The sequence below is a fragment of the Urtica dioica genome, chromosome 10 (assembly GCF_054948205.1).
Source record: "Urtica dioica subsp. dioica isolate 48M chromosome 10, U.dioica_male_clone48M_v1_H2, whole genome shotgun sequence".
NCBI lineage: Eukaryota > Viridiplantae > Streptophyta > Magnoliopsida > Rosales > Urticaceae > Urtica > Urtica dioica.
In genome coordinates, this window is record NC_142765.1 from 24,481,015 (window position 1) to 24,496,945 (window position 15,931).

The 15,931-nt window shown below is 34.2% G+C and overlaps 3 protein-coding genes across 4 annotated transcripts; 1 reads left to right on the plus strand and 2 right to left on the minus strand.

The window, feature by feature from the left end:
• Positions 1-1,259: 1,259 nt before the first annotated feature.
• On the minus strand, positions 1,260-6,013 carry LOC149384344 (Flavin-binding monooxygenase family protein). Its single transcript, XM_089629481.1, has 7 exons — positions 5,220-6,013; positions 4,421-4,491; positions 3,660-3,821; positions 2,855-2,937; positions 2,302-2,437; positions 1,907-2,068; positions 1,260-1,800 (listed from the first exon to the last, which is right to left on the minus strand). Exons 1-7 carry the CDS (start codon positions 5,812-5,814, stop codon positions 1,597-1,599), a joined length of 1,413 nt encoding a protein of 470 aa, XP_089485607.1. The 5' UTR covers positions 5,815-6,013; the 3' UTR covers positions 1,260-1,596.
• A 4,659-nt stretch (positions 6,014-10,672) lies between these two features.
• Positions 10,673-12,732, plus strand: LOC149384345 (tRNA-processing ribonuclease BN). 2 transcript variants are annotated; one of them, XM_089629071.1, is made up of 5 exons: positions 10,673-10,777; positions 10,872-10,929; positions 11,025-11,387; positions 11,551-11,891; positions 12,205-12,732. In XM_089629071.1, exons 1-5 carry the CDS (start codon positions 10,736-10,738, stop codon positions 12,421-12,423), a joined length of 1,023 nt encoding a protein of 340 aa, XP_089485197.1. In that variant the 5' UTR covers positions 10,673-10,735; the 3' UTR covers positions 12,424-12,732. The 2 variants fall into 2 exon arrangements, with proteins under 2 accessions (XP_089485197.1, XP_089485196.1); XM_089629070.1 differs by having other exon boundaries at positions 10,673-10,807; positions 10,890-10,929; positions 12,205-12,731.
• A 1,357-nt stretch (positions 12,733-14,089) lies between these two features.
• On the minus strand, positions 14,090-15,930 carry LOC149384346 (small ribosomal subunit protein eS10z-like). Its single transcript, XM_089629529.1, has 5 exons — positions 15,829-15,930; positions 15,692-15,740; positions 15,346-15,619; positions 14,599-14,734; positions 14,090-14,459 (listed from the first exon to the last, which is right to left on the minus strand). Exons 1-5 carry the CDS (start codon positions 15,829-15,831, stop codon positions 14,394-14,396), a joined length of 528 nt encoding a protein of 175 aa, XP_089485655.1. The 5' UTR covers positions 15,832-15,930; the 3' UTR covers positions 14,090-14,393.
• Position 15,931: the final 1 nt, after the last annotated feature.

Genomic DNA, 15,931 nt, shown 5'->3' on the forward strand with positions numbered 1-15,931 from the left:
TGACCAAGTCTTTAGGATCGTGGCCGAGGAAGTAGCCGACTAACGCCATGATTTTAGTTTTATTTTTGTATTCAGTATAAATATTGCAATGAAAAAAAAAACCAAAAAGGCGGTAACATTTTCACAGCACCAAAACTCTTGTTGTTCTATGTATTATCGCTGCTACTTGTGTATTTTTTTTCTTCCAGGTTCTGCAACTACAGGTAAGTGGATCTTATTTTAGAAACATAAGGGTTTTAGAGATTTGCCTGAAATTTGTTTAGCAATTTTAATGTTTTTTATTTTGAGTTCTTTGAACTGATTTACAACGTAATCTTTTATTTAAATGGTTATGTTATTAACCCTTTAATTATAGAAGAATTTGTTCTAATTAACTCATTTTCAAGTTTCTTTTTAAGATTTTAACCAAAATTTCATTTTATTAAGAAAATAATTCATCAAGCCGAAATTAATTAATTAACTAAACCGATTAATTTAATTTACTTAAGTCTGATGATCTATTTTTCAAAGTAAATTAAAATTAACATAATCAGTTAATTAATTAATTTCGACCTGGTGAGTTATTTTATGAAAATTGCACGAACTAAGCCACTACAAACGTCGGCAATTTAGTCAATGTTTACTAAATGTTTCAAATATATATAGCCATCAGTGATGACTTTTGGCAATTTTACTCCTTATAGATTTTACTAGAATAACTTTAGTTACGGAAGTCAGAGGATTTACACATTTTCGGAAATAAATGGTGTTATTTATTATTCTGTTATATGTTAATATCGTTGACTTTTTCATATATATTCTTAACTGATACGTGTTTATTTAGTCCGAATAAATCCCTTAAATCAAGGGATTAACTATTAAAGCATGTGATTATCTGTGTTTATTAGTTTATTTGATGCAAACGATTAAAATTTGAGAGGGAAAGAGATCAATCTCTGAACTTGATTCATATGAAATGTTCAGCCCAAACACTGTTTCAAGAGGAAGAGTAAAGTAATACAAGTAAATGATAAAGAATTAGACACGTCAGCTAACAGGTAGGAAATAGAAAGCCACGTCAGCAATCTCGTCAATACTTGCTCATCCAATAATTCAATCAAGCTATAAAGGAAATCAATAACAAGTTAAGAAGATCATGGACTATTAATTGGACAAACATTCAATAAAACCAATAATTCAATCAAGCCATAAAGGAAATCGATAACAAGTTAAGAAGATCATGGACTATTAATTGGACAAACATTCAATAAAACCAATAATTCAATCAAGCTATATCTATTAATTGAACAAACATTCAATAAATAAAAAAAATTGGATTCAAAGTGACGTAGTAATTGATTTCGTACATACTTTTAGTGCTTTTTTTTCACCTTTGCTTGTTGTAGCAGATAAGAAACAAAAATGTGTCTCCTAGCTTTTGCTGCAATTTATATAAGGTACCAAACTCACCTTATAATAAAATATCTACCAAAAACCGACAAAAAGTTGTAGGTACACAAAAGAAGTAGAACGATATTTAAAAATTACAAAAAAAAATAAATAAATAATAGCAGAAGAAACTTCTGTAGGTCCAAAACTTGTTTTTTATTATTGCAATCATGTAGAAAGCGCTTGAGACTCTGGTTGTTGAGTGAAATGTGCGCTTTCAAAAGCCTGTAGAAGAAGATCATGATCATGGTCATAAGAATCCCTGTAAGTCTCCAAGTTGACCAAAGAATTTACTATTGCCGATTTACACAGCACTTTTCTCCAATCTTCCAAGTGTGGGAATCCAACATAATCACTGTACTTGTCACAATACTGAAAATGATCAACAACAACAACAAAAAATTATTAGATTCATTAGTTTCATAATATGCTATGATTAATTCGATTGGTTTAGTGAAGGGTTACTAATTATTATTACTTCAAAATCAGCAATATCATGGATGTTCTCGTTGGGTTGTTTTGAGAGATAAAACTCGTTGATGGATTTCATCATCTCATCATATGATGGCAGTGTTTTTCTTCCGGACAACACTTGAGCTATCCATTTTGCTTGTGATTCAAAAAATGGAAATCCAATTATCTGCACAAACTCAATTGATCTTAATTAGTACATCAAAATCATAATACAATAATAAATAAATAAATATCTCTTGATTATGACAAAATATATGTTTTAATCATAATATCTCATGATTATGAATGTTGATACTAATTTTTTTTTGACAAACTACGTTCACTGATCATAGATTAGTATCAATTCAATAAAACTCTAGATATCTAGCTTAAAGTAATTAACAAAAAAAGATTAAGTACCTTTTTAGGAATGCCGATAAAAGTTAGAGAAGGAGCGAGTGAAGGAGGGAATGTGTGTTCAAAGAGAGGACCCACTTTGTCGTCTTCAACACAGACTATTCCTTTGGTGTCAAGGAATGGGAATGTGTATGAATATCTGCATTATATATAATACTTGTTATTATTACATTTTTTTATTTTTTATAATTAGTTGACCATCCAACCCAACAGTTATATGGACGTTATGGTGACAATTAATTATAGGCTGAGGTTTTCATGACATGATTCCAATTCTCAACTTCCTAGAAAATAAATTCAATATTAATATACTGAAGTTTAAGGATTTTTTTTGTTTTTTTTTGTAGTTTATGCTTAAATATCGAACGTAATAATTTGAACATAATATATATGACGTAATAATAAAATAGTTTAAAAAATATAGATAGAAATTTTATTTACATTCCAACTTCCAACATCCAGTGGAACCTCGAGATCAAAAAATAATCACATAACATATATATTTTGAAATATTATATATAGAAAGAGAGGCATTTAATTAGTTAGGAAAACTTGCCCAGTACAGTAAATGATTGTGTCTGCGATGACCCAAGAACCATCCACAAAGAAAACTTTTCCCTCTTCTTCAAGACACTCAATCTGTAACAATTTTTAGGCATTATTATTATAAAATGCATGTTGATACAATTATAAACATTATTAGTATTTACTAGAGGGACTTTGACACAAATGTTATTAAGCTTATATTACTTTACTAAAACTAACAAAAAATCAAAATTTGAATTATTTTCTTAAAAAATACTCTCGACCGTTTTTTCTATTTCATGATTAATCTGTCACAAAATTTTAAATTGATTCGCGAAATATATAGTATCGTGATTGAAGTATCACGATAAAAAATATGTATTTCGGTGCGATATTTTGGCATTAGGTGCGACAGGTCTATATATGTAGTAGTGTAGTTTTTGCACAATCTATTTAGTAATAAAATTGTCAAATTGTAAGATTTAGTTGATTTTAATAAAATGACATGAAAGGAGGAAGCTATGAAATTTCTTCACCAGTGGCTAGATATAAAAACTATCATTAAAGTTATTCTGTAATAATTTTTCAATTAAGTTATGTGGAATAATTAGTTTTAAAAATCAATTAAGAGATTTGAAATTATAATATGTAATTATTTTTTACAATGAGTTACAGGAAATTTTTTTTTAAAAAAATAAGTCGGGCTAAAGCGTCCCCTGAACTCTACTTAGCTTCATCTATAATGACATGGATTTAATAATATTTGTACCAAAATTCCTCTAAACTATAATAGAAATTACAAAAGCTATACAGTAGAAAGTAGAAAGAGTGAGTACCTGAGGACGAAGATGTAAATTCTGATGTTTGGCTATGACTTTGGAAAGTCCCTCAGTGATGGTTTCCATGGATCTTGCACTCACATACACATCTTTTGCCACGTCAACCAACTCCATTGACAGATCTTGACCACTCAGTGAATTCCCAACAATCACCACAACCTAAAACATCATATTAAATCAATTAATACAGCTAATCATAATTAAGTACCTACATTACATTACATACGCGACGTTTCACAAATTGTTTACTTATTCCTTTTCAGTTTCTGAAAGATAACGTCATGATAATTGACCATTAAGTGAATTTCCTTTTTAAAATAAAATTGTACAAAATAACTATTTGAAACTTATTGATTAGTAAAATAGTCAAAATTTTAACTTTTCAGCAAAGTAGTCAAATTTACGTTTTTTTTACAGCCAATATTAAATTTTTTTACGATTATTATAAATAATTTATTACTTTCAAACAAATTAATCTTGGGATCAAATTTTTTTTTGAAACCAGATTACTGTGCATTTTGGCTATTTCACTTAATTAATAAAAATCTTGATTATTTTGTAAATTTATAACTTTAAATTAGTTATTTAGCTATATCACCCAAAAATGGACTTCTTATTTTCAGAATCTTATTAGATGTGTAATTAGGTAGGAGAAAATAATTAAACAAAAAATACATTTTTAAAGAAATAATTTAAGGATAAGATATATTATCTAACAACTTTTAATTGTCTGATGCAATAATTCAGATATGACGTACCTCGTTGCGAAACGGTTCAGGAACCCTGTAGAAATGGCTGTGCATTTGCTTTCGCTTCCAAGAACCCATACCTGTTACCAATTATTGTATATAGAATAGAAGTACTCGTGAAAGTATTATAGGTTACATCTTACTATCAAATGACAACAAAAAAAAAAGTAACTAACGATATTTATAAACTCTTTCTTATTAGTTCTCGTTTATTTTCAATGTGAGATTCCTAATTTGCGTTCGCTCGTCTTGAACCGAATCTCAACTATTAAATTGGATACCCGTTTAGACTTAATGGAATATGATATTATGTGAAAATATCATTAAGTTCTATCTTAAATCAATTGACAATGAAAGTAGTAACTCATGATTTTTATAAATTTGTTAGTTCTCATTTATTTTCAACATGGGATTCTTAACGATACTCAAAATTTATAAGAATGTATAAATACGAAGTGACAATAATTTTTTTTACCCTATATATATATATATATATATATATATATATATATATATATATATATATATAAATTGGCAGTGTTTTGTTGCTTATAATATACTGCATGTGTCAAAAATGTTAAAATATTTCAGAACTATTTTGTTAATGTTTTTATAAGTAAATCATAGTGTATTTACTATTTAGGGTATTTACACACACACACACACACACTATATATTAGTTTTTTTTTTTTTTTTACTAATTACATCAATGGGTCAGCTTTAGATTAATTTAAAAAAAATAAAAAAAAAGTCAATCACTTTTTCTTCATTTAGCTGGAAAAGAAGTCAAATCACTTTCGATCCATACCTTTGAGAGAAGGCAGCTTTGGAAAAGAATAATGTCCGGTGGCCACAACAACAGCATCAAAAACCTCTTCTTTGATCACCACACGACGTCGTAGATTCTCACCAACAAGGATTATCTTATCATCATCATCATCATTATTACCATAATCCACTAATTCTCTGGTCCTAACAACCCATCTAGCAGAGCCATCGTCGACCATGCCAACGTAGTCAACCCTAGTGTTGAACCTAACGAGCTCTCTCAACCCAAAGCAGTCGCAGAAGTCCCTGAGATAGAGATAAACCTCTCTGTGGCCCGGGAACCGCCTCGAGTCCCGGCCTTTCTTGGCCGAGAAAGGGAAGTCCGTGAAGCCCATGGTCTCCCTCGGCGAAACCAGCCTCAGCGACGCGTACACGCTGCTGTGGACCCCGCCGCACCGGATCGGATCCTCACCGTCCACGTCGGGATCGTACAGCCACTGACCGCCCACGTCGTGGCTCTTCTCCACCACCGCCACCACGTGGCCTTCTTTCCTCAGCTCACGCGCCGCCACCAGCCCCGCCGGGCCCGCCCCGATAACGCACACCGTTCTCGACAAAACCCGTTCCGACACCATAATGTTGTGGATCCGACCCGATGATTAAGACTTGTATGGCAAGTAGGGTAAAGAGAGTTTTTTTTTTTTTTTTTTAGAGAGAGAGATGAGAATAAAGATAATAATGCGTGGTGTTGGTTTGTAGCAATGTTTTTTGCGTGTGCGTAAATCGTTATATATAGACGATTTTATTATGACGCTGGTTAATAATGCACACAACGCAAACCGTTATATGCGATGATTATGGCGTCGGTGATGGGGGGAAATGAATTATAGCCATGGAAAGAAAAAGGACGAAAAAAAAATTATAATAATGTAAGACAGAATATGAGCTTTCAATCTTACTGTCTTGACTTGCCTTGCAGTAAAATGTTACTTCCAAAAACAAAAAGCTCAGTTGTGTGTATTTTGGTTTCGAAACCGGTTTTAGCATTTATCACGATCTATAATTTCATCATTGGTTATAGTTGTAATAATTATAATAAAAAATCAATCATGGTTGTTCAACAATTCAACAACTTCAAATTTTGCGGATTTGTATATTTTAAAAACTTATGAGTGGCATATATATATATATATAGAAAAAAATAAAACATGTTTAGAATTTGATATACTCAAATGGTCTCACAAACAGTGGCGGAGCCATTACAGCAAAGCAAAGAGAGGCCAATTTGAAGTATTTATTCGAGGGGGCTTATATGAAAAATATCATATAATTTTAGACTAAAATATAACAAATTTTAAAAAAAATTAGATAAAAATTATAATTTTCAAAAATTAAAGGGAAAAGAGGAAATCATGTTTAGTCTCTTGGGGAAGATTCTCACGGCCAAGCCTGCACGACTAAATTTCTTCAAGGATTGTTCTTTTCCCTTTGAAATCCCTCGGGCAGGCTCGACATCACTCAAGTCGCCCCCGACAGATTTCCTTCAATTTCAGTATCGAGCGAGACAAACTTCGAGTACTCTCTAACGAGCCATGGCATTTTGACAACTCTCTTGCTTCTCAAAGACACGTCGATAGATGGTTCAGATGACAAACACTTCTACTTCACAAGTCTTTGGTTACAAATTCACGGACTTCCCCTTTGGTTACAAATTCACGGACTTCCCCTGTTTTCCATGACAAAAACGGTGGGTACCTTCCTCGGTAATCAGGCTGGCGAGCAGTGGCGGATCTAAAAATTATATTAAGTGGGGGCACAAATTATTATATATGTATGAATATTTGCAAATTTTTAATATTTTTAACCATCTTTGTAAAAAGGTAGTGATTCTTATTATTTTTAAATTAAAAGAATAAATAAATTTTAAAATATAATACAATGGTTGTTATCATTAAAAAGTAACATTTAGCATTTAATTTTTACAATATGAATAAAAAATTATAGTTAAATGATATATAAATTTATTAGTAAAATGCTATATTTAAAGTTTTTTAATAAAAAAAAGTACTTAAATCAAAGATGATTGTGTATAAAAAATAAACAACAAATAATATTAATATTCAAATTACTAATTTCAATTATATCATTTTTGTAAAATAAATACTTTTGAATGAACTAGAATAAAAAAAAAAGCACTCAAATTGGCATCATGGACCATTAAAGTCAATTATATTCAAAGTTGTTTGAAGCATATTGGAGTTTAAAATTGCAACAAATATTTAAATTTATGAGCATCAAATCCAAAAGATTCGAACGCAATGTTTAAATCTATTTAAAAATTAATCATGGAATTCACAACATAACCATTATAATATTCTTGTAGTTTATTTTGTATGAGGAAAAAATATTTCCAATTAAATTAATTAAAAGCTATTAGAGTTTTGGATTTCAGAAAAGATTTATATGAGTAATAAAATATAGAATATATTTATGCTTTTAAGCATTAAAAACGGACAGCTTTAAATCAGACATAAAATGTTAGACATAAAATGGTATTGGGAATCGACGCCTGGACTAGGGATGGCAATTTCGTGTTCGTGTCGTAATCGTGTCGTGTTAATCGTGTTTGTATAAATAATTGCTAGAACCAAATCCGACCATTTATTAATCGTGTTTGAAATCTAGATCCAAATCCGACCGTTTATTTTTTTTACAGATCCATAACCGTTTAAATTAAACCGTTTAATAGTCGTGTTAAATGGGTATTTAATCGTGTTTTAACCGTGTTTAGACATTCGGACTCAATTAGTTGCGATATAATTATAAAAAAAAAACATAAGTCATAAGATCAGAATTGTCATCTTTCTTTTTGTACTAACTTCCGATACATCGACACTGTTTTTTCAACTGATTTAGAATCACAATCCATTTATAGCCTGTAAAAAATAAAAAATAAAAAATAAAAACACTTACACAAAAAACAAACACACTTTAAACTTAAGCCAAAACCAGAAGTTCAACACTGCCCAAGACCAGAAGTTCAATAATACCAAAAATCAAAAGTTCAACAAGTACATAATCAATACCCAAATTCACATTCACATATTCAACAAATACACTACGAGTGACTCTCTAACCAATACTCATACGATTTAAAGAAACTGAATATGATACGTTATAATGAGACTATAGTTATTGCGACTGTCAATTATAAATTATGATTTTGAAATATGAATTTAATTGAATTGAAATCAAACAAAATTGAATATGATACGTTATTATGAGACGATAGTTATTGTGATTGTGAATTGAATTGAATTAAAATCACATAAAATTAAATATGATACGTTATTATGAGATGATAGTTATTGTGATTGTAAATTGTAATTGTTCGATATGAATTGAATTGGATTGAAATAAAATAAAATTGAATGTGATACGGTATTATGAGACTACAATTATTGTGACTGTCAATTTCAAATTGAGATTTTTCAATATGAATTTAATTGAAATCCAATAAAATTGAATATGATACGTTATTATGATATGATAGTTATTGTAATTGTGAATGAAAATTGTTCGATATGAATTGAAATAAAACAAAATTGAATATGATATGTTATTATGAGACTATAATAATTGTGATTGTTCGAAATGAATTGAGATTCTTATTGCTCCCGTTCAGTCAATTGATATACTATTGATTATATGTTATCATACGTTAATTGATATTTATACGAATATACTTTATTTATTACATCATGTTTTTTAATATCAATTTTATGTTTATAGTTATAAATTTATAATTTTACATATATAATATTAATCGTGTTTAAATGGATCGTAATCGTGCTATTACTCGTAATCGTGTTAATTGGATCATATTCGTGCGGGTCGTAATCGTGTTTCGTGTCGACCATTTAATAATCGTGTTAATCGGCTTTTTATCGTGTTACCGTAATCGTGTCGTTTTGAACCATTATTTAATCGTGTTAGCGTGTTCGATCCAATTAAGAACCGACCCATTTATTGAGATCCAAATCCGCTTTAAATCGTGTCGTAACCGTTTCGTGTTTCGTGTCCGGACCAAATTGCCACCCCTAGCCTGGACCCGCATGTGCAGTTCGGGCTCTCTGACCATGCAGCCAAGGTTTCATTTGTGCCACGTGTGGTAAAATATTAGTTTTACATTGAAAACAAAATATTCCAATATAAATAATTTTTGAAAATATGTAAAATATATATATATATATATATATATATATTTTCTCGATTTTTTGCGTGGGGGCACGTGCCCCCACTGGTCCCCACCTAGATCTGTCCCTGCTAGCGAGGTCATCGAAGTGGCTTGCGACGATCGAGGACATTTCCTTGGCCTTTTCCTCTGCATCCAAATCCGTTTCGACGTATATGCAACCTACTCCGCAGAGGCACCAAGACCAGAAACGACAGCGACAGCAAGATCCGATGGGCTGATTTTAAATATGAGAAACTCCATCTCTTTTGTTTCCGCTGTGGCGTCCTATCTGATGTCCTTTGTAATTGCCCGTCTCTGCTAGACCCGACGAAATCATAGGCGAAACCCCTTTGGCCTCTTCCTTTGCGGCCCGAGTCTCAAAACTTCCTTTCAATAAATACGTATTTCATCGATATTTTCATTTTTGTTTACGATTTTATTTTACTTTTTTTTTATTATTATATACAATCGCATTAGAGCATCTTTAATGGTAGCATCTTTAATGGTAAGCAAATACCATATTTGCTTAACTTGCCACATAAACAGTTTAAGCTACAACTAATTTAAGCAAATTTGTTCTCTATTGGTAAGCTAAATCACTCTCCTAGCTTAACTTTATCCCACATGTCAATAATTAATATTTTATTATTATTTTCTATTCAATTTCCACTTATTAAATTTAAAAAAAAATAAAAAAAAATTGGTCCATTTAATTTGCTAAGCTAGTAGCTTAGTTAAGCAAAGTAACTTAGTTAAGCTAATAGGTAAAGTGCAAAATAATGGTAAGCAACTAGCTTACAACTTTTGCTAATTGCTAGCAAGTTCTCACAATTATTAAGCTACAAACCATTAAAGATGCTCGAGCATCTCCAATGCTAGATGTCAACATTTATGCGGATGGATAAATAATGTATTTTCCATCTTGCCCTTACGTAAAATCTATTCATTTTAGAAAAAAAAAAAAAAAAAAAAAAAAAAAAAAAAAAAAAAAAGGTTGAATTTTAGACTCTCCGACAATGATAAAAGAAAGGTAAATCGTGAAATGGAAGTAGAATCTAAGTTTGTATAGCAAGTATTATCTCTACTCTCTCAACCGAATTTTTGTAATTTGGGTAAGGTATTTAGGAACTTTTTTTTATGGAAGTGATAGTTCCATAATTTCCCGAATTAAAACGAGATGCGTCTACAGCTTGAAGCCCAGTTTCGTAAAGCCCATCATACATTTATCGCTTTCTTGTTTTTTCGCTTCTCTCTTTGGCGGGGAAAGAACGAAATGGTTTAGTCTCTCTCTGCCAAAACCCTCACTTCCAGTCATTTTAATGGAGTTTCACTCGGCTTGCCTCGGCATTTCTGCTCCGAAGGTCGGTTTATATTACAATCGCCAGCCACTCGTAAGTCGAATTTCTAATTTCGTTTGTATATTCATTTCTGAACTTCATTCACTGATTCACACAGCGTTTTGTTTCCTCAAAGGTTTCAAGTAGTGATGTTCGATTCAGGAACCAGCGCGAATGTGGGTTTCCTCTTTTCCGGATAAGTTTTTTTGTTCTTGTTTTTAATCCTTACTTGCTTTGAGTGATGGAGGCCTTAAGATTAATTTGATTCCAGGTTTGGGAAGATTCGAAAAGAAGTCATGTTTGCTGACTTTGAAAAAACGAGTGATTGTGTGTTGTTCTTCTAGCTCTAGTTCCAATGGTAAGTTGGAACTTCCAGTCAAAGCGAGCCCTAGATTACCGGCTGTTCGGTTCGACGCAGAAGAGCCGTTTCGTGGGAAATCGGGTTCGATTTCATTTCACGGGTTGACTCACCAGCTTGTAGAGGAAAAGAAACTGGTTTCCGCGCCTTTCGATGTTGACAAAGGCTCGTTTCTTTGGATTCTAGCCCCGATAGCGCTGATCTCGTCCCTGATTCTACCTCAGTTCTTCCTCAGTGAAATCATCGAGCTTATCTTTGACGAGAGCACAATTGCAGGTTTCTGTTAGCTTTTAACATACTTATAGAACTTTGAATTCAAGGGTTTGTGTTTAATTCCGTACGAGAAGATTTCAGTTGTTAGTACTGTAGTTGAATATTGAGATTCTTTGGTTGATTTCATCATCTTATTTTAGTATATCCCTGTTCTTGGTTTCCGCAGAAATAGTGTCTTCGGTGATTTTTGAGGTTTTGTTCTACATCGGGCTCGGCTCGTTCTTGCTCGTGACGGACCGAGTCCAGAGGCCTTACTTGGAGTTCAGTGCGAAGAGGTGGGGTCTCATAACGGGCCTCAGGGGGTATTTAACGACCGCGTTCTTCACGATGGGTCTCAAGGTCATGGTTCCATTGGTTGCTTGCTATGTCAACTTTCCTATGATCGGTCTCCCAGCCGTGGCCGCGGTGCTCCCATTTCTAATGGGCTGTCTCGCTCAATTGGGTTTCGAAACGCTCACCGATAGACTCGGCTCGTCTTCTTGGCCCATCATTCCAATTGTTTTCGAGGTTGGAACTTAATGAAATATTCAAAAGTGTGCGTGTACCAGGTTTCAATGATGTTTTTGAAAGTTGCATAAATCGTCAAATATTTTATTCAGTGTCAGAAAAAATTTGACAACGTAACTCTGACTATATTTATGAAAAATCAATTAGTTTCAATTGGCCATTTTGTATAATTTTTTCCGTTCTTCGAACAAGCGCTTTTAAGGTTGAAACGCTTGGAAGAGATTTAGGGTCATTTCGAGAAGATGAAAAGAAAACGTGTTTCTACTGTGTGTTTTGCATCGCTTTCTGTGACACGTTTGAACTGTTTTGGCAGATTTATAGGCTATATCAGTTGACCAGGGCAGCGCATTTTCTCCAGAGGCTGTTGTTCTCGTTGAAGGACCTTCCTTCGACTCCGCTGCTTGCAGAAAAAGGTGGTGCCTTGTTCTCCATGGTTCTGTGCTTCCAAGTCCTCGGCCTCGTCTGCGTTTGGTCGCTCGTCACTTTTCTCTTGAGGCTTTTCCCGTCCAGACCCGTGGCTGAGAATTACTGACCATCAAAAATAATTGTAAGCAGTCTTTGAATTCTCGTTTCGAGACCGGCCGTTGCCTCTTGTGCTCTTGGTCCTCTTGTAGATTCCAAATTTTGTTTGGTTTTGGTGTAGTACAGAGCTCTTCTTCTTGAATAGTTTTGTTTAACATATCCTTTTTGTGATATGATATCTTATTTCCCTAGTGGATCGAGTACTAGAAGCTCTTACACAAATATTACGTTTTGTAATCAATTTCAACATGGTTCTTTCACATTCGATTTCAAGTTAATTTATTATTATTTTATCTATATGAACAGCTGTTTAAGTATATTTTGTCGTTGAAAACTGAATAATGTCTTCACTCAGAGTAATGTAATCAAGGACTCAGATCAGAAGTCGGTCCATTATATTATAAGCTTAAAATGTTAATGGTAAATTAACGGGAATTCGTGCACAATACCGATGTAGCCCCGCCGAAACCACCAAGCATGCGCTGCTGGGGTGTCAATGACTCAAGAATTGCTTGGAAGAAATACCTCTCCACTACGCAGTTAGGAATCATGTTCATGATTATCTCACTCATGTTTGCCTTGCGTTTTTATCTCGGCCTTGGTAGCAGATTCGGAGCTTTTTGTTGTTCTTTGTGGCTTCTTTGAGGTGAGCGGAACATTGTGTGGGGTCGTGGAGCGTGAAGACAATGAGAAAGCTTGATCGAAAATGCTACGAACATCCTCAATGAGCTCAAAAAAAAAAAAAAAAAAAAAAAATCACACTCCACATTGCTCTTCGCCGCCTGTGGGATTCGTCAAACTTAATGTCAACATGGTATTCCACCCGAACAACTCGAATGTCGGTCTGAGAGGGGTGTTTCGATCGGAGACTGGTGAGTTGTTGGGCTTATTCGGAATAAAATGGTATGGTTATGTTTCGTCAATACACGGTGAAGTGCTGGCTCTCCAGTAGAGATTTTGCATGGCTAAACAATGTGGAATTACCAACCTCATGAATCGAGATGGATTGCTAACATATAGCCCATGCATTTCGTGGCTCACCTCGCCTCGTTGCCCCCTTCTGACGCCGTTGACGTGATCTTTGATGATGCAATGAAGATGACTCGAGCTAATTTTGTTCTCCGTGGTTTTTGTTAACAATTCATGTGACACAATCTGTCACAATATTGCTACAATATCCTAGTTTTGTACTACTGATCCTCAATTGTCTTTGTGAAACGCACAAGTTTCCCCCCAAAAAAAGTTCAAATAAAAAAGAAATAAATAAAAAAGACAGGAAAGATAATGACTTGATGGATTCTAGCACCATTGTCGGGCTCTTGAATGAATAAGCAAATTCGATGATGGTAAAAAATTAGATGGGTATAACTTGCAAAATATAGAGCGTTAGATTATGGAAGTATAGAAACTCAAGTGTTTAGTTGGCTATTTGACACTGCAATCAGTATCACACGCGATGCACCTTGTCCGACGTCTCAGAAAAACCTTGTCCAAAGCGCGCTAATACGAGAGTATAATGAAAAGCTCATTATATACAATCGAAAAGCTGAGTAAGAAAGAAATATACATAGTTCTGGAATTAGCCTGTACACTCAATGAGGGATTTGAACTAGCAGCTTAACTAAGTAGAATTAACCGCCCTAAATAACCCCCAAGTAATGTTTATGTGACTCCTGTTAAGGCCCGGACATGTTTCAATTAACAAGCTTCGTAATACTAACACATGTGATCCACGAATTCAAGAGCAAATACATTCTTTAAAACTCAAGCTAGAAAGCAAACATTTCATAAACATCATAATCGATAAATACCCGGAAATTTTCAACGCAGTAAAAACCATGTAAAATAAATATATAAAAAAATCTAACAGAGTCGCAAAATCAAAGGCTGACTAGAAAACAAAACTTCTCAGTCTTCTCTTCCTAACAAACATGTCTCTCAATTCTTAAATCATTGCACCTGATGGATGGTAATCTCTGCCTAAGATGAGCTAGCTGGACCAGCACCAATACCACCAGCACCACGACCATAGCCACCTCGTCCACCCTGAAAGCATACAAACTCGTCATGATCCACCTTATGTAGACACGTTGGCAAAAGACATAAACTTGTGTAGCTTCATCAATAACATGCACTAGAATACTGTAACGGGATTGTGAAAGAAAAAAAAAATACGCAAACATACCCCGAAGGAAGGTCTGTAATCAGCCGGTGCTCCACTCTTGTCACCGCCAAACTCATCGCCCGGACCAGCACGCGGGCCCGATCTGTATCCGTCGCGGTCGCCACCGAACCTACGCTCCCCATCACGAGGCGGGCCACTGAGTCACAGAGAGAAAAGTCACACAGCTCAAAAAGGTGAGTCAACGCAAGTTTAGAAAGCGAAACACACAGTCACAATCTACACATGTCAAAACAATAGATAAGAAGAACAAAAAAGATGACTAGCCTAAACTACTAAGATATACATCAAGTCCAACTCAGAACCAATCCGCTCTTTACATTACCAATCTAAAGCCATGAACACATATAAGAACCCATTTAACTAATCAATTCCTAAATAACAAAAAAAAAGTCACACGAACTCATACCATCAGTAATCTGTCAAAATGATATGAGCACGTCTGACTCTGACAAAATGCATTGAGCCAGCCAGCCTAAGACAATGCACCTAAGGCCTAACATATGGTATAATATGCCAATGCCTAAAAGAACCATTTAACTAATCAATTCGCAAAAACGGAAAATTCACACGAATTCATACCATCGGTAATTCGTCAAGAACCCATGACCAATCTAAAGCCACAATCACGGTCATAACAATTAATCATGTGAGTACAACTGACTCTGACAAAAAAAAATTTTGAGCTAGCTAGCCTAAAACAATGCACCTAAGACCTAACATATGCTATAAGAACAGTTTAACTCATACCGTGGGCGGTCACCAGGTGGGCCCATGGGTCTACCAGCTATCTTGCCCTTCTTCAAAGTGGCGGGAACGATCTCAGAGGGAAGGTTGAGGTAATTCCTAAGGAACTCAATCCCTTCGTTGGTCAAATACCAGTAGTAGTGCATCCAAGCGAAGGTCTCGCGGACATACTCCTTTGACTTGAAGCTCTGCATAAGCTTTATCACCTGAAGATTCGGGACATCGATGTCTGGGTGCTTCGCGAGGTTAAAGTCCTTTTTCGCATAGCAGACACCCTCTGAACACGAAACGCCGATTAAATTTCAGATACCTAAAGAATCGATATCGAAAAATGTTTGATTTTTCATACCTTGGAAGAGGTACTTGGAGATCTCGCGCCTGTTCTTCTCTGAGATGATCTGTACCGAAGAAAAACAAAAGGTTTTCGGTGAACGAGAATACGAATGAGATCGAGACTATCGAAATCGAGCGTGAGAGAATCGTTACCATGATTGCGAGAAAACGGCGGAGATAGGGTTTCGGCGAGATAGGGTTCACTGAATAGAATTCTGCTAGCTATGAGAAAATAAAAATAAAAAACTTATGTGCT

Bases quoted from the DNA above. Each gene is read 5' to 3' on its own strand.
- LOC149384346 (XM_089629529.1), bottom strand. The intron at 15,620-15,691 runs GTATGAAAAATC...TTTCGTGTTCAG, and splicing joins CTCCAAGTACCTCTTCCAAG to AGGGTGTCTGCTATGCGAAA. The intron at 14,460-14,598 runs GTATGTTTGCGT...GTATGCTTTCAG, and splicing joins ATTACAGACCTTCCTTCGGG to GGTGGACGAGGTGGCTATGG.
- LOC149384345 (XM_089629070.1), top strand. From the start codon at position 10,736: ATGGAGTTTCACTCGGCTTGCCTCGGCATTTCTGCTCCGAAGGTCGGT. The intron at 10,808-10,889 runs GTAAGTCGAATT...GTTTCCTCAAAG, and splicing joins ATTACAATCGCCAGCCACTC to GTTTCAAGTAGTGATGTTCG. The intron at 11,892-12,204 runs GTTGGAACTTAA...CTGTTTTGGCAG, and splicing joins TCATTCCAATTGTTTTCGAG to ATTTATAGGCTATATCAGTT.
- LOC149384344 (XM_089629481.1), bottom strand. From the start codon at position 5,814: ATGGTGTCGGAACGGGTTTTGTCGAGAACGGTGTGCGTTATCGGGGCG. The intron at 4,492-5,219 runs GTATGGATCGAA...AATTGGTAACAG, and splicing joins AAAGCTGCCTTCTCTCAAAG to GTATGGGTTCTTGGAAGCGA. The intron at 1,801-1,906 runs GTAATAATAATT...GATCATTTTCAG, and splicing joins ATGATATTGCTGATTTTGAA to TATTGTGACAAGTACAGTGA.